The 15,106-nt window shown below is 47.4% G+C and overlaps 1 protein-coding gene across 1 annotated transcript in view; it reads right to left on the bottom strand.

Moving 5' to 3' along the window:
- Nucleotides 1-15,106, bottom strand: part of LMBRD1 (LMBR1 domain containing 1) — an 890,221-nt gene that overhangs the window by 487,856 nt on the left and 387,259 nt on the right. The window contains exon 8 of the mRNA XM_078648011.1: nucleotides 14,923-15,048. Coding sequence (XP_078504137.1) covers nucleotides 14,923-15,048 — 126 coding nt within the window. The remainder of the gene's footprint in view (nucleotides 1-14,922; nucleotides 15,049-15,106) is intronic.

A 15,106-nucleotide genomic window follows, 5' to 3' on the forward strand; every position in this document is an offset into this window, starting at 1 on the left:
TAGGATGTAGTAGTTGAGAGATATGAGATCTGGGATGGGTCGCAGTGACCTGTCCTTCTTTGTAATTGGAAAGTAGAGGGAATACACTGCTGTGCTTTGCTGATGAAGGGGAACTGGTTCTACACCCCCTTTGAGTAGAAGGGCTGGCACTTCTTGTTTCGGAAGTGTTAGGTGTGATGTTGGGAGGTGTGGTAATAAGCTCCAGACAGTAGCCATGTTGGATAATGGCTAGTCCCCATTGGTCTGTTGTGATGGTTTCCAGACCGGATGAAATAACTGTAGTCTTTCCCCAACAGGTGTTGTGTGATCGGGAAGAAGAATGGGGCAGTCACTGTTTGGGTCGGAGGCTGCACCACGTGCTGAACCATCTCTGACTCTTCCTTTGTTATTATTGCCTCTAAAGGAGTCTTTGTCAAAACTTTTAGTGAAGGTGGATTGGCCTTGCTTCTTCTGTAAAGTGTAGGCATCTGTGGCAAAGGATTTGTATTCACAATTGTAGCCGGGATGATGAAAGGAACCACGAAGTGTAGGAGTTTGCAGGGCTCCTATTGCTTTCGCGGTGTCAGTAGCTTTCTTCATCTTGTCTAAACTGAAGTCCACCTGAGGGCCAAATAAATGTTCTTGGAATGGCATGTTCAAAACAGCTTGTTGAACCTCAGGTTTAAAACCTGAACATCTGAGCCAGGCATGTCTCCTGGAGGGTATGCTGGTGTTAATTCTCCTAGCAGCTGTGTGTGCTGCTTTTAAGGCACACCTCATGAAATTGTCAGTGATGGCTTGACTTCAGAAACAATTTGTTGACCCCTTTTTTGAGATCTTCAGGAACATACTGCAGCAGTTCTTCTATTTCATCCCAGTGGGCCCTACTGTAACATGTAAGCAGGGCTTGGGAATTGACTATACGCCAATGATTGGCTGCTTGAGCTGCAATATGTTTTCCAGCAGCATCAATACGTTTGCTCTTCTGGAGGTGGGGTATCCCCAGCGGCTTTTCTATTGGCTCATTTATGATCTGTGGTAGCAGCAATGGAGTCTAGCAGAATCTGGTTACGTACGTAAAGTGGGTCTGATGATGCTGGCTTATTTATCACCAGGGCAATTATTTGTTCTTTAAATATGTCATCTGTGTAACATAGCATGCAGGAAGTATGGGAAAACACTGTGTGTCCTTTGAGAGGATGACAATGTGTCAAGAGACTCTCTATGAAGCTGAACTTCATGATAGGAAGCTGCCCAAGCAATCACTTGCTGGAAAGCACTATCATCTTCTGGAGGGAAAGGGTGAGCTGGGTCAAGGTGTGGGTCATTGGAAGTTAAGGGGTCTGTATCATAAACATCCCAAGGATCAGGGTCCCCTACTGGTTCTCCTAAACTCTATTTGGGTAAACCTAGAGGTGTGTTATCGAGAGGGTCTTCATGGAGAGAAGGAGGGGATGGTGGAGTTGGTGATGCTGGAGGAGGTGTTTCTGGTGGAGATTGTGGACGATGATGTGGAGGGCTGGTATCTTTGTTCTTTGGCCTCTTTTTGGGAAGAATAAGAATTTACAATTCATCCTCAAATGTTAACTGACTCTTCAGAGGAGGAGAAGATATAACTTTCCAAGTGTCTTCTTAAATGCAACTTTTTCAAGAATTGGCTCGACCAGGTACAAGGAAATAGAAGACTGCTTCGAGGATTTAGGTTCGGTCAGTTTCCGAGTTGAGGCTTTGAAGATTTCCTGTCTGGCACCAAAAGAGATGGATCCGGGTGCCTAATCTGTTCCGAGGCTTAGCAGAGACAAAATAATGCACTCTATCTGAGCAGATCGAAGCCGAAGGCTTAACCATGGTGGCAGTTTTCGGTGCCAGACTTGATGGGGGTATCCGAAATGTCTTTTCGGATCAGATCATGGCCAGATGGCAGTGGCGGTTGGGCGAGCTCTGGAAGGGGCGAGTGTTTTCAACTCTTTTTAGTTGGAGCAGGGTCTGGGGCAACAGTACTCATATGCTGCCTGAGTGGGAGGGTTTATTTGTGTTCTTCCTCAATGTCTGAGCCAGAGATCTCTTCTACAGAGAACACCACTTCTAGCGCCTTGCTCACAGGCTCTTCTTGGGCGTGCACCTCTCTGAAGATATCGGGAGTACCACACCCCGCTGTGCTGAGACATTGCCAACCGATGCAATCTTCAATCCTGAAGTATATTATTGGATTGGAATGGCTTACAGACATTGCAGTCTGCCTCGCAGTGGTCTGGCGATAAGCAGAGGTTACACAACTGGTGCTGATCGGTCTGTGGATATTTGGCAAGACACTGCGGGCAAAATCCAAAAGGTCTCAGATCCATCAGAAACACATCTTCCATACCGAAGGTACACATGGAGTGGTAGGCCCAAGACGGGCAGTGCCCCGAAGGGCGATCGGTTGATGACCGAATCGGCAAAGGTTATCAAGCAGCACCGGAATGGGAAAGTACGATCGAGAATCACTATAACATCGAAGACAGGATAGGACCAAACGGAGTCGAACATGGAAGAGAGGCACACACGTCCGAACCCGCCGGGGTAGAGAAAACAGTCTTACAAAGGAGTTGATGCCCATGCGCAATATCACCAAGAGGGGGAGTCGCTATACCTCGTGCCTCGGAAGACTTTTTTTTTTATATATATAACTTTATTGTACCACAATGCAAGAACACAGCACTTGGCCTAAAACCCGCAGTGAGGGCCGGCCGCAACACAACTCGATATTCATGCTGCAACAATCCCGTCAAAGGTAACCAACATCAATCCATATTGTGTCAATACAACCAGCCGATACGGCTATCTATAGTCGTGCATTGTCAAATTGCAGTCATAAGGAGTCTTATTTAGAGTATATCATAAGAACAGCCAAACATTCCAACCACCCTCCCACTAACAACCCCGAAATCCAATCAAGATAGCAGTCATTGGTACAGTGCGACAAACAATAGGTAAGGTAATCAGCATAGCAAACTATACAAAGTAGTAGTGCAGGCAGTAGACAGGTCGGAGTCTGTCACACAAGGTGCCCAAGTGTCGTGGATCGCAGTTCAGAACAATATGAGCAGGGTCAATTGGCCACAACCGAAGGTGTAGGAGGTCTCCTCACATGTAGGGATAGACAACATCAGATCAAGAGGCAGTACTCCGCAGTGGGCAGGCATTCATCGAGTAGGGACCGGAGCACCACATTCATACAACTCACTCCGACAGTCAGCATTCATCAATCATCGTTCAATTTAGACAGCATGTACTCCGTATATGGGCCCCAAATATCTAGCGGGCGCAAAGCAGCAGGCAGTTCTTCGTAGTAACAAGCCAACTGATCCCGACAATATGCTATATCTTGTAGCCAGAGTTTGACATCAGGCGCCCGTCTCCCTCCCCAGCAAACAGCCACCCGTCGCTTAGCAATCTGCAGCGCCAGCACTACCAATTTTCGCATTCCAGTTGGCACTCCGGAGGCCACGCCCAGGAGACACAAACGCGGATCCTTAGCTATCTCCACCAATGTCATTTCGGATAGAGCCATAGTAACATCCGTCCAGAAAGCAGACACCCTTGCGCACCCCCAAGCTAAGTGAATAAAGTCTGCGTCATCTAATCCGCACCGCACACAAACAGAGGAGTCACGGAGCCCATACCTGGCCAGCTGTGCAGGCGTGTAATACCATTGGTGCAGAAACTTATAGTGGATAAGTCTAAAATTGCCATTCACTGCAAATTTACCTGTCATAGAGCAGCACTCAGACCATTCATCATCCGTTAAGGGGTCAGGTAGACACTCATCCCATCGCTCCCTTGCTATCTCAGCACCTCCCCCCTCATCCTCCTGCGATGCTCGATATAAGCGCGAAACCAATCTCGTCCGATTGGATGTCGTATAAATTATTTGCAACGCGCCCAGCGCAGGTGGTTCTGCAAGATAGGAAGAGTATAGGGCATGTATTGCCGCCCGTAACCTAGTATAAAGAAAGGTGGCCATGGTGGCGTTCGATGTGCGATCCAATATAGTCTGTAATGGGAGAAACTGAGTATTCAGGAAAATATCTCCCATTATTTACTCCAACCCCCTGTAGCAACTGTAGCGCTCCCACTTCCCTCGTGACCGAAATATCCGCATGGTGCAGTAGCGGCATTGCTGGTGCGTAAAGCGGTAATTTATTCGAACGTTTGCCCAATTCCCTCCATGCTTTAGCTGTACACTGTACTGTGTCCACCTCACCTTTCTCGTATACCGAGTAAGTATTACCCACCATCGCCTTTAGGGGTAGTGGCAGCACTGCACTGGCCTCGAGCGCCACGTGTGGCATGTAAGGTGGTGCCGACAGCCAATAGGTGGCAAAGTGAGCCTGAGCACAGAGGTAGTACAGTTTCATGTCTGGTACAGCAAACCCACCCAATTCATATGGCTTCGTCAGGGTATCCCACCGTACTCTCGGTTTCTTTCCTCCCCAGGCTAACGTGATTAATATGGACTGAAGCTGGGCGAAAAAATGAGATGTTAGGGCTATCGGTATATTAACGAAATAATACAAAAACTTGGGCAGGACCACCATTTTAATCAGAGAGACCCGGTCCGCAAACGAGAGAGGCAAACGTATCCATTGGGTCACTTGATCTTTCAATTTTGATACAGCCACTCCGTAGTTAGCCCTGATCACCTCTTGGACATCTCTATGCACCCAGATTCCCAGGTACCGAACAGGTTCTACGGCCCATTCCAAGGGAAATTCCAATGAGAACGGCTATGTAACTTCTGTGAGAGGCAACACTATGGATTTGTCCCAATTAATGGTAAGTCCAGAAACACGCCCAAACCGAATGAACCCCCGCAATATCCTGTCAAGATTGTGGGCAGGGTCCCTCACATACAAAACCATGTCGTCGGCGTACATAGATATTGCCAGCGACCGAAGAGGGAATCGCAATGCAGTATCCGCATACCTCTGTCTCAGTATACATGCTAGTGGCTCCATTATCAGAGCAAATAGCAGAGGCAAGAGCGGGCATCCCTGCCTAGTTCCCCTTTGGATGGAGAATAGAGCCAAAACGTGACCGTTCACACGCACCCTTGCAACTGGGTTCGTATAAAGCAGGCCGATCAAGGATATAAAAAAGAAAGGGACTCCCATACGCCGCAAGACCACTATCATATATTTCCAGGCAACAGAATCGAACGCTTTAGCAGTATCCAAAAGCACTGCAACCGCCGCTAGATCCGGCTGAAGGAGATGTAGAACAGCGAACAGCGCCCTTAAATTGTATGTTGTAGATCGAAGGGGAACGAAACCGGACTGATCCGGTAGGACCATAACCGGTAAGATCAAGCGCAGCCGCGTCGCCAGTACCTTCGCAATGATTTTAACGTCCGTATTCATAAGAGACAGCGGTCTGTACGACTCGCACTGATTGAGCGGCTTGCCCGGCTTCGGCAGTGCCACCAGCAATGCTTCCCTCATTGTGGCTGGCAATTGTCCCTGCTCTAAGGCCTCCTCTAGGACCAAAGCCAAGTGTGGCAGTAGTAGGTCTGCGTACTCTTTATAAAACTCAGATGGTAATCCATCAGTACCCACCGCCTTACCATTGGGCAATGCCGCGATCGCGTAGCGGAGCTCCCCTTCCGTGATGTGGTGCATTAAGAATTCCTGCTGACCCCTCGACAACCAAACCAGCGCTATATCTTCCAAATATTGTTCCGTTTCCTCCTCCGCGGCCGTCTCCCTGTGTCCGTACATTTGTTTATAATATGTCACAAAGCAATCCAGAATACCGGTTGCAGTTGTCACATTCACGTCCCCATCCATGACTTCTTGTACACCACAGTGTCTGGCCCACTGTTCTTTAATCCTATCCGCCAGCCCACGCCCCGGACGCCCTCCCTCGCCATAATACCTCGCTCTAGACCGCTTGGATAGAAATTTAACCTCTTGCTCTGCCAAATCGTTGTACTCAGAGACCTTAAGTCGTATGTTTGCCAGTAAGGAGTCCACCGGCTGCAGCTCCTGCTGACGTTCTAGGGAGAACAATTCGCGTTCCAACCTAGTCATCGAATCCCTCAGTGATTTGAGCACTCCAGACTGCATACCAATGCACACCCCCCGCACAGTCACCTTAAAGTCCTCCCACACAGTTCCCATATCCTTCACTGATCCAACATTTTGAACAAAAAATTCCTGAATGGTCGTCCTTAACTCTTCCCGGAACACAAGGTCCGTCAGAGTACCAGGTGGTAGACACCATGAGAAGGATGCAGCTGTATAAGATGGAAGCAAAGTCTCCATCAACACAGGGGCATGATCGGATAGCGTTCGAGAGAGATGGCACACTCTTACCACCCAGCCGCTAACATCTCTCGTTACCAACCAATAGTCCAAACGCGACCAGGTATCATGAGCCGAAGTGTAACAGGTACCCTCACGCACTCCAGGATGTCCAAGCCTCCACATATCCACCAAACCGAGGCCACTCATACCGTCACACACCGCAGTCGCCGCTTTTTTAGCTGTATAGAGACGGTCATCCTTCCTGTCCAGTGTAGTGTCCAGAGTTACATTCAAATCCCCTCCACAGACAATTGCAGATGGAGGCAGAGCATACACTTTATTCCACAAGGCGGTGTAAAACTCTGGGTCATCAACATTCGGGCCGTACACATTAACCAGTGTGACCAGTGTTCCACACAGTGTCCCATGCAATATAATATATCTACCCTCCTTGTCAATATCCTCGTGAATCGAGATAAATGGCACATGTTTCTTAATTAGTATCATGACCCCACGTGCATAAGAGGAATAATTAGTGGCCAGCCTAGTACCCGCCCAGTGTCTAGCAACCGTGTCCGCTGTACTCCCTCTGAGATGTGTCTCCTGAAGGAACACCACTTGCACACCGTGTTTATTTAAATATGCCAACACCTGCCTTGTCTTCTGGGGCCTATTCAATCCCCGCACATTCCACGTGAGCCACGTAATCTTGCCCCCTTATCCATATGACCTGTCAGAAAATAGCCTCTGAAGAAGATCTGTGGTGCCCTCTTTCCAGCACCTCCGTGAAGCATAGAATAATAAACTAACCCATTATCCGTAAGCCGCACAATAGAAGGTAAATAGCATTGCATCCGTCCAACGCCCACCCCATCTTCAAGCCCTCCAGACCTCACACCCATACCCGCATCAGCACTGACCATAAATTGGATTTCCATGTACCCCCCAAGCTCCCCCCAGCCACTTCAGCTCCCCCAACCTGCCAAAGCCATCCCCACCCCCCCAACTCCAAATCCCCAACTCTACTTCAAACAGTTTGTGGGGTGCTCCCGTATGTGGGGGCTCTAGAGGCGTTCCACTCCAGTGTAAGTTAAGAAACGGTGGGTGACTGAGCAAGTCTTACGAACTTCCCGACTGTACCACAACAAGGACGTGCCCTTACAGTGCTTCAGTCGGTGCCTCAAATACCCAGGGATACCCACCAGCACCGTGACCTGTAGTGCTCAGCGCCACTAGGAAGACAGTATTTATTATACCACGAGCATCAGCATCCCCCAGTGTATAGAGAATAATGTGGCTCCAGCTATGCAGTCCAGAAAACTCATATGGAAAGTAAGCAACAGAGAAGCAACATTATGTACAGCGTTCGTAATCGACAGTGCCCCCTACGCAGCCTCCCCAAACCCACTCCCAAAGCAAGTGTAGCAGGTAAATCCTATTGCAGGGAATAGCGCCTTGAGCCTCTGAAGCTTCCCTTTACGGAGGAACCAGAAGTTCCAACCTAGTCAATCACTCACAGAAGGCCACCGTGATTCCATACTCAAAAGATTATTCATTAATAGGCATTTTTGACAACTAGTTTCTGGACTATAGCGCAGGTCTCTTGCACACCGTCAATCCTGTCATGTAAGTCGATCACTCAGGTCACACCAGTGCATGCCAACGAGTAGCAGTTCAGTCACTACGTAGGGCTAGTAAAAGTAGACAAGGTCCTCCGCACAGTCGCTGAGAGCCTCCAATGATTGCAAATCCGAATCTCATCACCACCCAAGTCAGATATTGTTCATTCCCCCAGCGTTGTGTGGCCGGAAGTCCTGCGAGGCCAGTGCACCGCAGACAATTAGTCAGCTTCATCCATCCGCCCCTCCTCCCCCTCTTTGCGCCACAATGGAATTCCTCTTCTGTTTTTTTTGCTTTTTAGCGTATTCCATGGCGGCTTTCGGTGAAAATCTTATTCTCGGATGGGGCTCCAATCCGCAGGCGCGCTGGATACAGCATGGCATACGGAATCTCTTCCGTTCTGAGCAGCTGCTTCACCCCATTGAATTCCTTCCGCGCTGTTTGCACCGCCACTGTGAAGTCGGGAAAAAACTCCAACTTGTTGCCCTGATATTCTATGGCGCCCTTTTCCCGCGCCAGCCGTAATATCACATCTCTGTCCCTATAGTTGAGTATGCGTGCTATGACGGGGCGAGGAAGAGCGCCAGGCACCGGACGTTTCGCTAGGGAACGATGCACTCTTTCAACTATGAATACACTAGACAGGTGCTCAGCCCCAAATCAATCAATAATTAAACGTTCCATGAAGCTTTCCATCTTGCCAACGTTCGTGGATTCCGGAAGTCCCGTGACGCGGATGTTATTGCGCCGAGAGCGCCCTTCCAACTCCTCTTTCTTACTCTGAATCACTGCCAGCACCCGCTCCATATTGAACACTTTAGTATTGACCGTGGCCAGGCCGTCCTCAGTGGCAGAAACCCTCTGTTCCACCTCAGTCATTCTCTCATTTTGCCTATCGAACTGCATAGCCATGTGATCAAGTCTGAGGTTAACCGCTTCCATTGTGCCCTCAATGGATAGCAATGTTCTTTGCATAGCCAGTAGCGTGTTCTCTAGATTCGGTGTTCCCCCAGAGGCCCCAGCAGATTCAGAGTCCGGCGGGGGTTGCGAGGATGATAATGTAGACTTCCGTGCATCAAAGGTTAGCTTGGGCTGATTCCTCTCAGGCCTGCCCATGTTGCCACACACCCAGTACAGGAGGACAGTGATTTCCGGACCCACGCCGCAGCTGTGCACTCACAAATGCCTCGCAAACAATGGCTACCAGACAAGAGGCTCCCTGCTCAAAATCGTGTTAGCAGCAGCAGAAGTGCAAGAGTACTGTAGCGTCGGTGTCCTGCAGCGATAGCCTTCCGCACCCTCCTGCACGTACCTCCAGCAGGCCACAATAGGGAAATCACAGTGCCAGGACTATCTCCTATCTTCCGGATTCACGCCGCAGCTGTGCACTCACAAATGTCTCCCAAACAATGGCTACCAGGCAAGGAGCTCTCTACTCAAAAACGTGGCAGTAGTATCAGAAATGAAAGAGCACACTAGCGCCAGTGCCCTGCAGTGTTAGACCCTCCGCTTCCTCCTGCACGTCTCTTCCAGCAAGCCACAATAGGTAAGACACGATGCCAGGGCTATCTCCCCCGTTTTTCGTTTTGGCCCCTTCCTCCAGCACTATGCAGCTGCAAAGCTTGCCAGATTCTCCACCATGTCGCCTTGGGAACTGTCAACGCTGCTCCCCAGCCGCCTGCCTGCCGCCCCGATCTGCACCCCACCCAGCCAGCGGCAGATCGCGCGGAGCGGCCCGGTCAGGCCTAGCGCCGCCTCCGCAGCCCTGGCCTTTCCTAGGCCACTGCCCCACTCACCACCACCGGCGCGGATGGGCGCCGATCCAGCTACGGCCGGCCGCCTCTGCCGCCGTCTGTAGAGCCGCCGCACACCTCCAGGCTCCCGTCAATTACCGCCGCTGGACAGTTCGTTAGGCTCGCGGGTCTCGCGACCAGGCCCCCGCTCTTCGCCGGTGCTCCGCAACCTCGCCAGGTCCGCTCCGCAGCAGCAGCCGGAGGCCGGCCCCGATCCCCACGAGGCCGCGGTCGCAATTGGCAGATGACAAAATCGCTCGACAGGAGGGCGGCAGTCGTCCACAAGTGGACCCGAGTATCGCCCTATGCAGCCAGGCACATGTAGACACCAATATATCGCTTGGGTACAGCAGGATGACACAGGATAAATGAAGGATATAGGCTCAGTCCGGCAGAGCCTCACATGAGCGCGGCCATCTTGCCGTGCGCCCTCTAGCGCCCGTGCCTCGGAAGACTTCTTTGAAGAAAAACAAGTTGCACAACTCCGAACCCAACACTAGATGGCAGGAGTATACAGGGCATGTGTATCTACAGCCACCAATACCATTGAGCATGTCTTTCCCAGCAAAAGCTCGCCAGTGCCACCTGGTGGCGCTGTGCAGCTTTAGCCAAGTGCCACCAGGTGGCACTGGAGAGCTTTTGCTGGGACAGACATGTTCGATGGCACGTGTGGCTGTAGAGACACCTGCGCGGTATACTCTTGCCATCTAGCGTTGAGTTTGGAGTTGCGAAACTTGTTTTTCTTCAAAGAAGTTTTCCGAGGCACGAGGTAGAGTGACTACCCCTCTTGGTGATATTTCCCACTTAATGAATAAGGCCCAAAGCAACACACTAAGAGTGGCAGAATGGAGTAGCTCTGATCACCCCAAAATATTTTACAACACAACCCTGGGAAAGAAGCAGTTACTAGGGGTTGAGGGAAAAGAATTAAGAGCAAGAATATGTGAGGACGTCCTTGTGGAGGCTATCTGGCAAATTTTGTCCACCAGGATGGCCCTAGTGAGTGCAATGGAAGCTGGCATGGCCCTCGTAGAGTGTTCACAAATGATAGTCCAGTATATATTTGGGTCAATGTATAGCAGAACTTATTGTGAGGTGTAACCCCAAAATGAAATAGCGCACTTGGATACCACGATGGCCTCCATGACTGCAGCAACTCTGTCCTATTATGTGTGGTAGATAGAACAACACACAGCACACTTGGGACCAAGTCTATGTAGTCATTCAATTGATGGGATGAGGAGATGGGAAGGAGGAGGTGGAAGAATGACGCATGTTAAAGCAAGAAACATTTTGGCAGATTAGCATTGCAGGAGCACAGCACCTTTTTACCTAGGTAAAACATTGTGAAAGGGAGCAGAACTAGAAAGGCCAGCAGTCCACCAGTGCCACAGGCCCAAGTTACTGCCAATAATAAAGCAGTTTTCAGCATCAGTAAACTAATGAGGCAACTGTTCAAGCTCGAATGGAGACCTCATGAAGAAGGTTACCCATAAACTTAAATCAAACCGTGGAACAATGAAAGGAGTGGGAGGAGACAAAGTAATCTTTTCAGAAGACATGCCAAAAGTGGCAAATTTGTAAAGAAAATTAAGCAAACTAGTCAGGGACATGCCATACAAAAGGTGAATTGGCCAGCCGAATAGCTTTTTACAATAGTGACTGCCAAGCCCTGTTGTGCAAGAGATAACATTAAGCTATAACATCAGGAAGGCAGGATTGGAAAGAATCTAAATCTGACTTTGGATCCTAAGGTGCCAGTGTGTATCGTTGAGTATTGTATCAGTGGGCTTCCATCCCAGGGACAGGTTTCTCCTACGCACCTATTAGTGCCTTCAGGAATACCTTGCTAAAAGGCAGCAGTGGGCCTGATACGACAGAAGATGGCTCGAGGATTATGGTCAAACTGTTTGGCTTTAACAGGGGGCAAGAGCAATTCCAAGCATTCTGTAGACTTTGATACTGTTAAAGTGAAATTATCTTTTGCGGAAGGGGGCAAAAAGGCAAGGAATGTCCCCTCCTAAAGAAGTATCATGGCCATTGCTACTTAATAAGTTTAGAAAAAGGTCAAATGTACTTTTAGCAGGTAGGACATTATCAAGTTTCTCTTTATTATGTTTTGGAACTCCAAAGAGGTCCACATAAAACAAAAGAAAGAAAAATAAACATGTACATAATACAAGATACTCAAGAAAAATACAACCAATCACTTGGCAACATTTTTAACTAATACTATGTGCTCAATCAACACTATTAAATGAGACCTTCTAATAGATATTTAAAAACCATTTAAAGAAATTAAAAATGTTAAAACAAAACATTGCATTAGGAGGATTATATAAAGCTCTCAAGAAGGAATTGGCAGTGAGAATATTCAAATTCAAACAAATTTGTCTAAACCACTTACGGCGAAATAAGCGAAGTGCGGGACATACAAAAAGAACATGAATAAAATCTTGGGTAGACAGATTGCAAAGATTACAGGTTGCAGGACAACCGTACAACTTAGCCATAAGCTTATTAAGGGGGAGTAGATCCTGCCTTAAAAGTAGCCAGAAACGCCTTATACCATGCGGTATATTCCAGGCGACAAAGGGCTGCATGCGTTTTAATACGCATGTATCAATAAGGGGGGATACATTTTTCTTAGTAAGTATAAATTCCCTATCCAACTTGAAGCAGAGATCCCACGAGGCCTGTTCCAAAAGAGGTTTTAGCTGAGCGGTGGATAGGGTGAAAAGAGTGCTCTCCTTCAATTGTAAAAGTTCAACAGCTTTCCTAAAGTTCTTTACAAGAGAGGAGAACTCCCTAAAAATACCCAACAATTCCAACTTCATGAGGTGTCTCAGAGTACCCACATCCCCTCTGGCCAATCTGGTTACCCAACGCACCAACCCTGCCAACCCTTGCACCCAACTACTGCGGATGCCAAACTCAAGTCTTAGAGATGCCACTGAGCAAGAAGTATTAGTAGAAGCTAAAAACCTTAAGACTTTTCCTTCTACAACATGTAAAAAGCCCCATTGCCCTATATCAACTATTTCGATTCCGTACAGGAGGGAAGACGGTATTTTAGCCCTGAAGACCTCTAGCATATGAGGAAAGTGTCTTCTCCCAGTGGCAGAATATAATACATTTAAACTTTTACCCTGAGACAAGGCCTTACGAGCGTTGTTATCAATGTGGGCCTTGTCACTTAGGTTGTCAGATAGTATTTTCCCCAGAAAGACATAGGAGTTAACCACCTCCAGTTTATGTCCACCTACAGACCAGCCAAATTTCTCATATTTTGTTTTTTTCCTCCCTGAAATACTCATGATTTGACTTTTGGTCGTATTTATCTTTAAATAATGGAATTCAGAGAAGAGGTGCAAGGCATGCAGACGATTATTTAACCCCTTGGGTGTAAGGTCTAGTATAAGAATATCGTCCGCGTAGAGCAAACAAGAAATGGGGGATCCCCCTAAAGACGGAGCGATACCTTCACAAGCTGATAAAGACCTAGGGAGATCAGAAATATATAAGGAAAAGAGCAGAGGTGCCAAAAGACAACCCTGCTTTAATCCATTAATAGTCGGGATAATTTGGGATAACCCCCTTTCCCCACCTTGTAGTACTTGGCACCAAGTATCAGAATGAAGGGCCTTAACATATAGGACATTATCAAGCTCTGAGTAGCCATTCTCTGTAAGGCCATAACTCTTTTCAGGCATAACAAGAGCATCAGAGTCCAATTCAAAGCGTCCCTCCATTTGTGCAAATCTCTGGGCCCTAGGGAGGTGCTCTGCTGTGGGTTCCTCATCAAAACAGGCATGAGCCTTTCTCTCACCATGTGGATAATATCTGCTGATTTCAAACATGAAAGTGGGGCTGAGATTGGATTAGAGGTTTGTACCATGGAGAGCATCCAAGCGAATGCTGAGAGCATAGGGTGCAGTGTCTAAGTAGGCATTGGCGTCTTTGTTTAGAAGAGGTGTCGAGACCCGAACCTGTGGAGGTGTGGAGTATGACAAAACTGGGGTCAGGACTACTGGAATCAGCAAAACACACAGGAATTGATCAAGTGGCCCCAAACGGTAGCAATGGCTGTACTGAATTTGTCAAGTATGGTTGGAGAAAAGGCGTCAGCCTGCAAGGGGCCAGCAGATGGAGTTGGCAACTTTAGCATCATCTTCTCTAATACCGGTACTGGCTTAAAAGACAAAGGAGAGAATGATGTCTGGAAAAGAGAAGTACAACAACTTACATGAAGGTGAAGAGGACCGCTTTGAGTGTCCCTAGGGGCTTCGGCGAAAGAAATGTGGTCTCCATTTCTTTGATGGCCTTTAGATGCACTGAGGAGTAGGGGTAGCAGTAGACAAGCATTGCGGAATCTGGCAAAGACATCTTTTTACAGATTCTACAAGAAGGTTTATACCTTGAAACTTGAGAAGTCAGGACCCAATCCTTGTTAAATTATAAGGATCTTTAGTAGTGAAGCACCGAGAGCTCTCTTAACCAGTGTAGAGCTATTGCTAGGAATAAATATTCTGCATCAAGTCTGGTGCCTTATGAATAACCAGTAGCTTATTCAAAAGGTGATGAATCTGAGGTAAAAGCATCTACCAGACTAATTTCCTGAAAAGTTTCAGCCATTAGAAAACAATAAGACAATTACAGCAGTATGTTTATTTATAGCACTGAACTAGAAAGCAGGAATCTAGTTGACCATTAATATCCTTAAACACTGCCCCTTTTGAAAATAAAACGTGTTAAAGTGTTCATATTACATTTATCCCAATATATTTCACAACAAATACAATGATGGGTATCTGGGTTGTTATTTTCAAAATACCAGTTCCACAGTTTTTTTTACATATTTATAACCGCAGCATATTTTTTGTAAGCAGCACCTTACCATGACCTTAAAGTGTATTTCAAGAAACAGTATAGTAACTTTATAAAGGAACTCTTTACTGACTATTAACTTTATAATAATGTACATCTGAGGATACCTTAGCACACACAAGAAGTTTACATATTTTGGCTCTACCATTTAGAACAGTGGGAGAGAAAATAAGTCAATAGTATACTAAACAGAGGAGCAATTACCTTTTGGCAATGGTTTGCGCTGTGTAGCTGAGAACTCTTGCACATGTACTAAACATTGTCGTACTTTGTAGCGCAATTCTTCGTACCTTGAAACAGCCTAACACTGGCATATGGACCAACACAAATAAACAAAAATTATAACATTTGCCAACCTTTGACTTTATGGTTTCAATCTGCTGCTCCACTTCCTCAATATCGTCCGTATTCTCCAACCGTTCATATGCTGCACTTCTGGTACCTTTAATCAGATTTAAAGGCAATGCTGACATACCATAAGCCTGAAATAGGATGGAAAGCTTGTATGAAACCATTTGAAACACAGTGGAAATACTTGTA

The sequence above is a fragment of the Lissotriton helveticus genome, chromosome 6 (genome assembly GCF_964261635.1).
Source record: "Lissotriton helveticus chromosome 6, aLisHel1.1, whole genome shotgun sequence".
In the NCBI taxonomy this organism is placed as follows: Eukaryota; Metazoa; Chordata; class Amphibia; order Caudata; family Salamandridae; genus Lissotriton; species Lissotriton helveticus.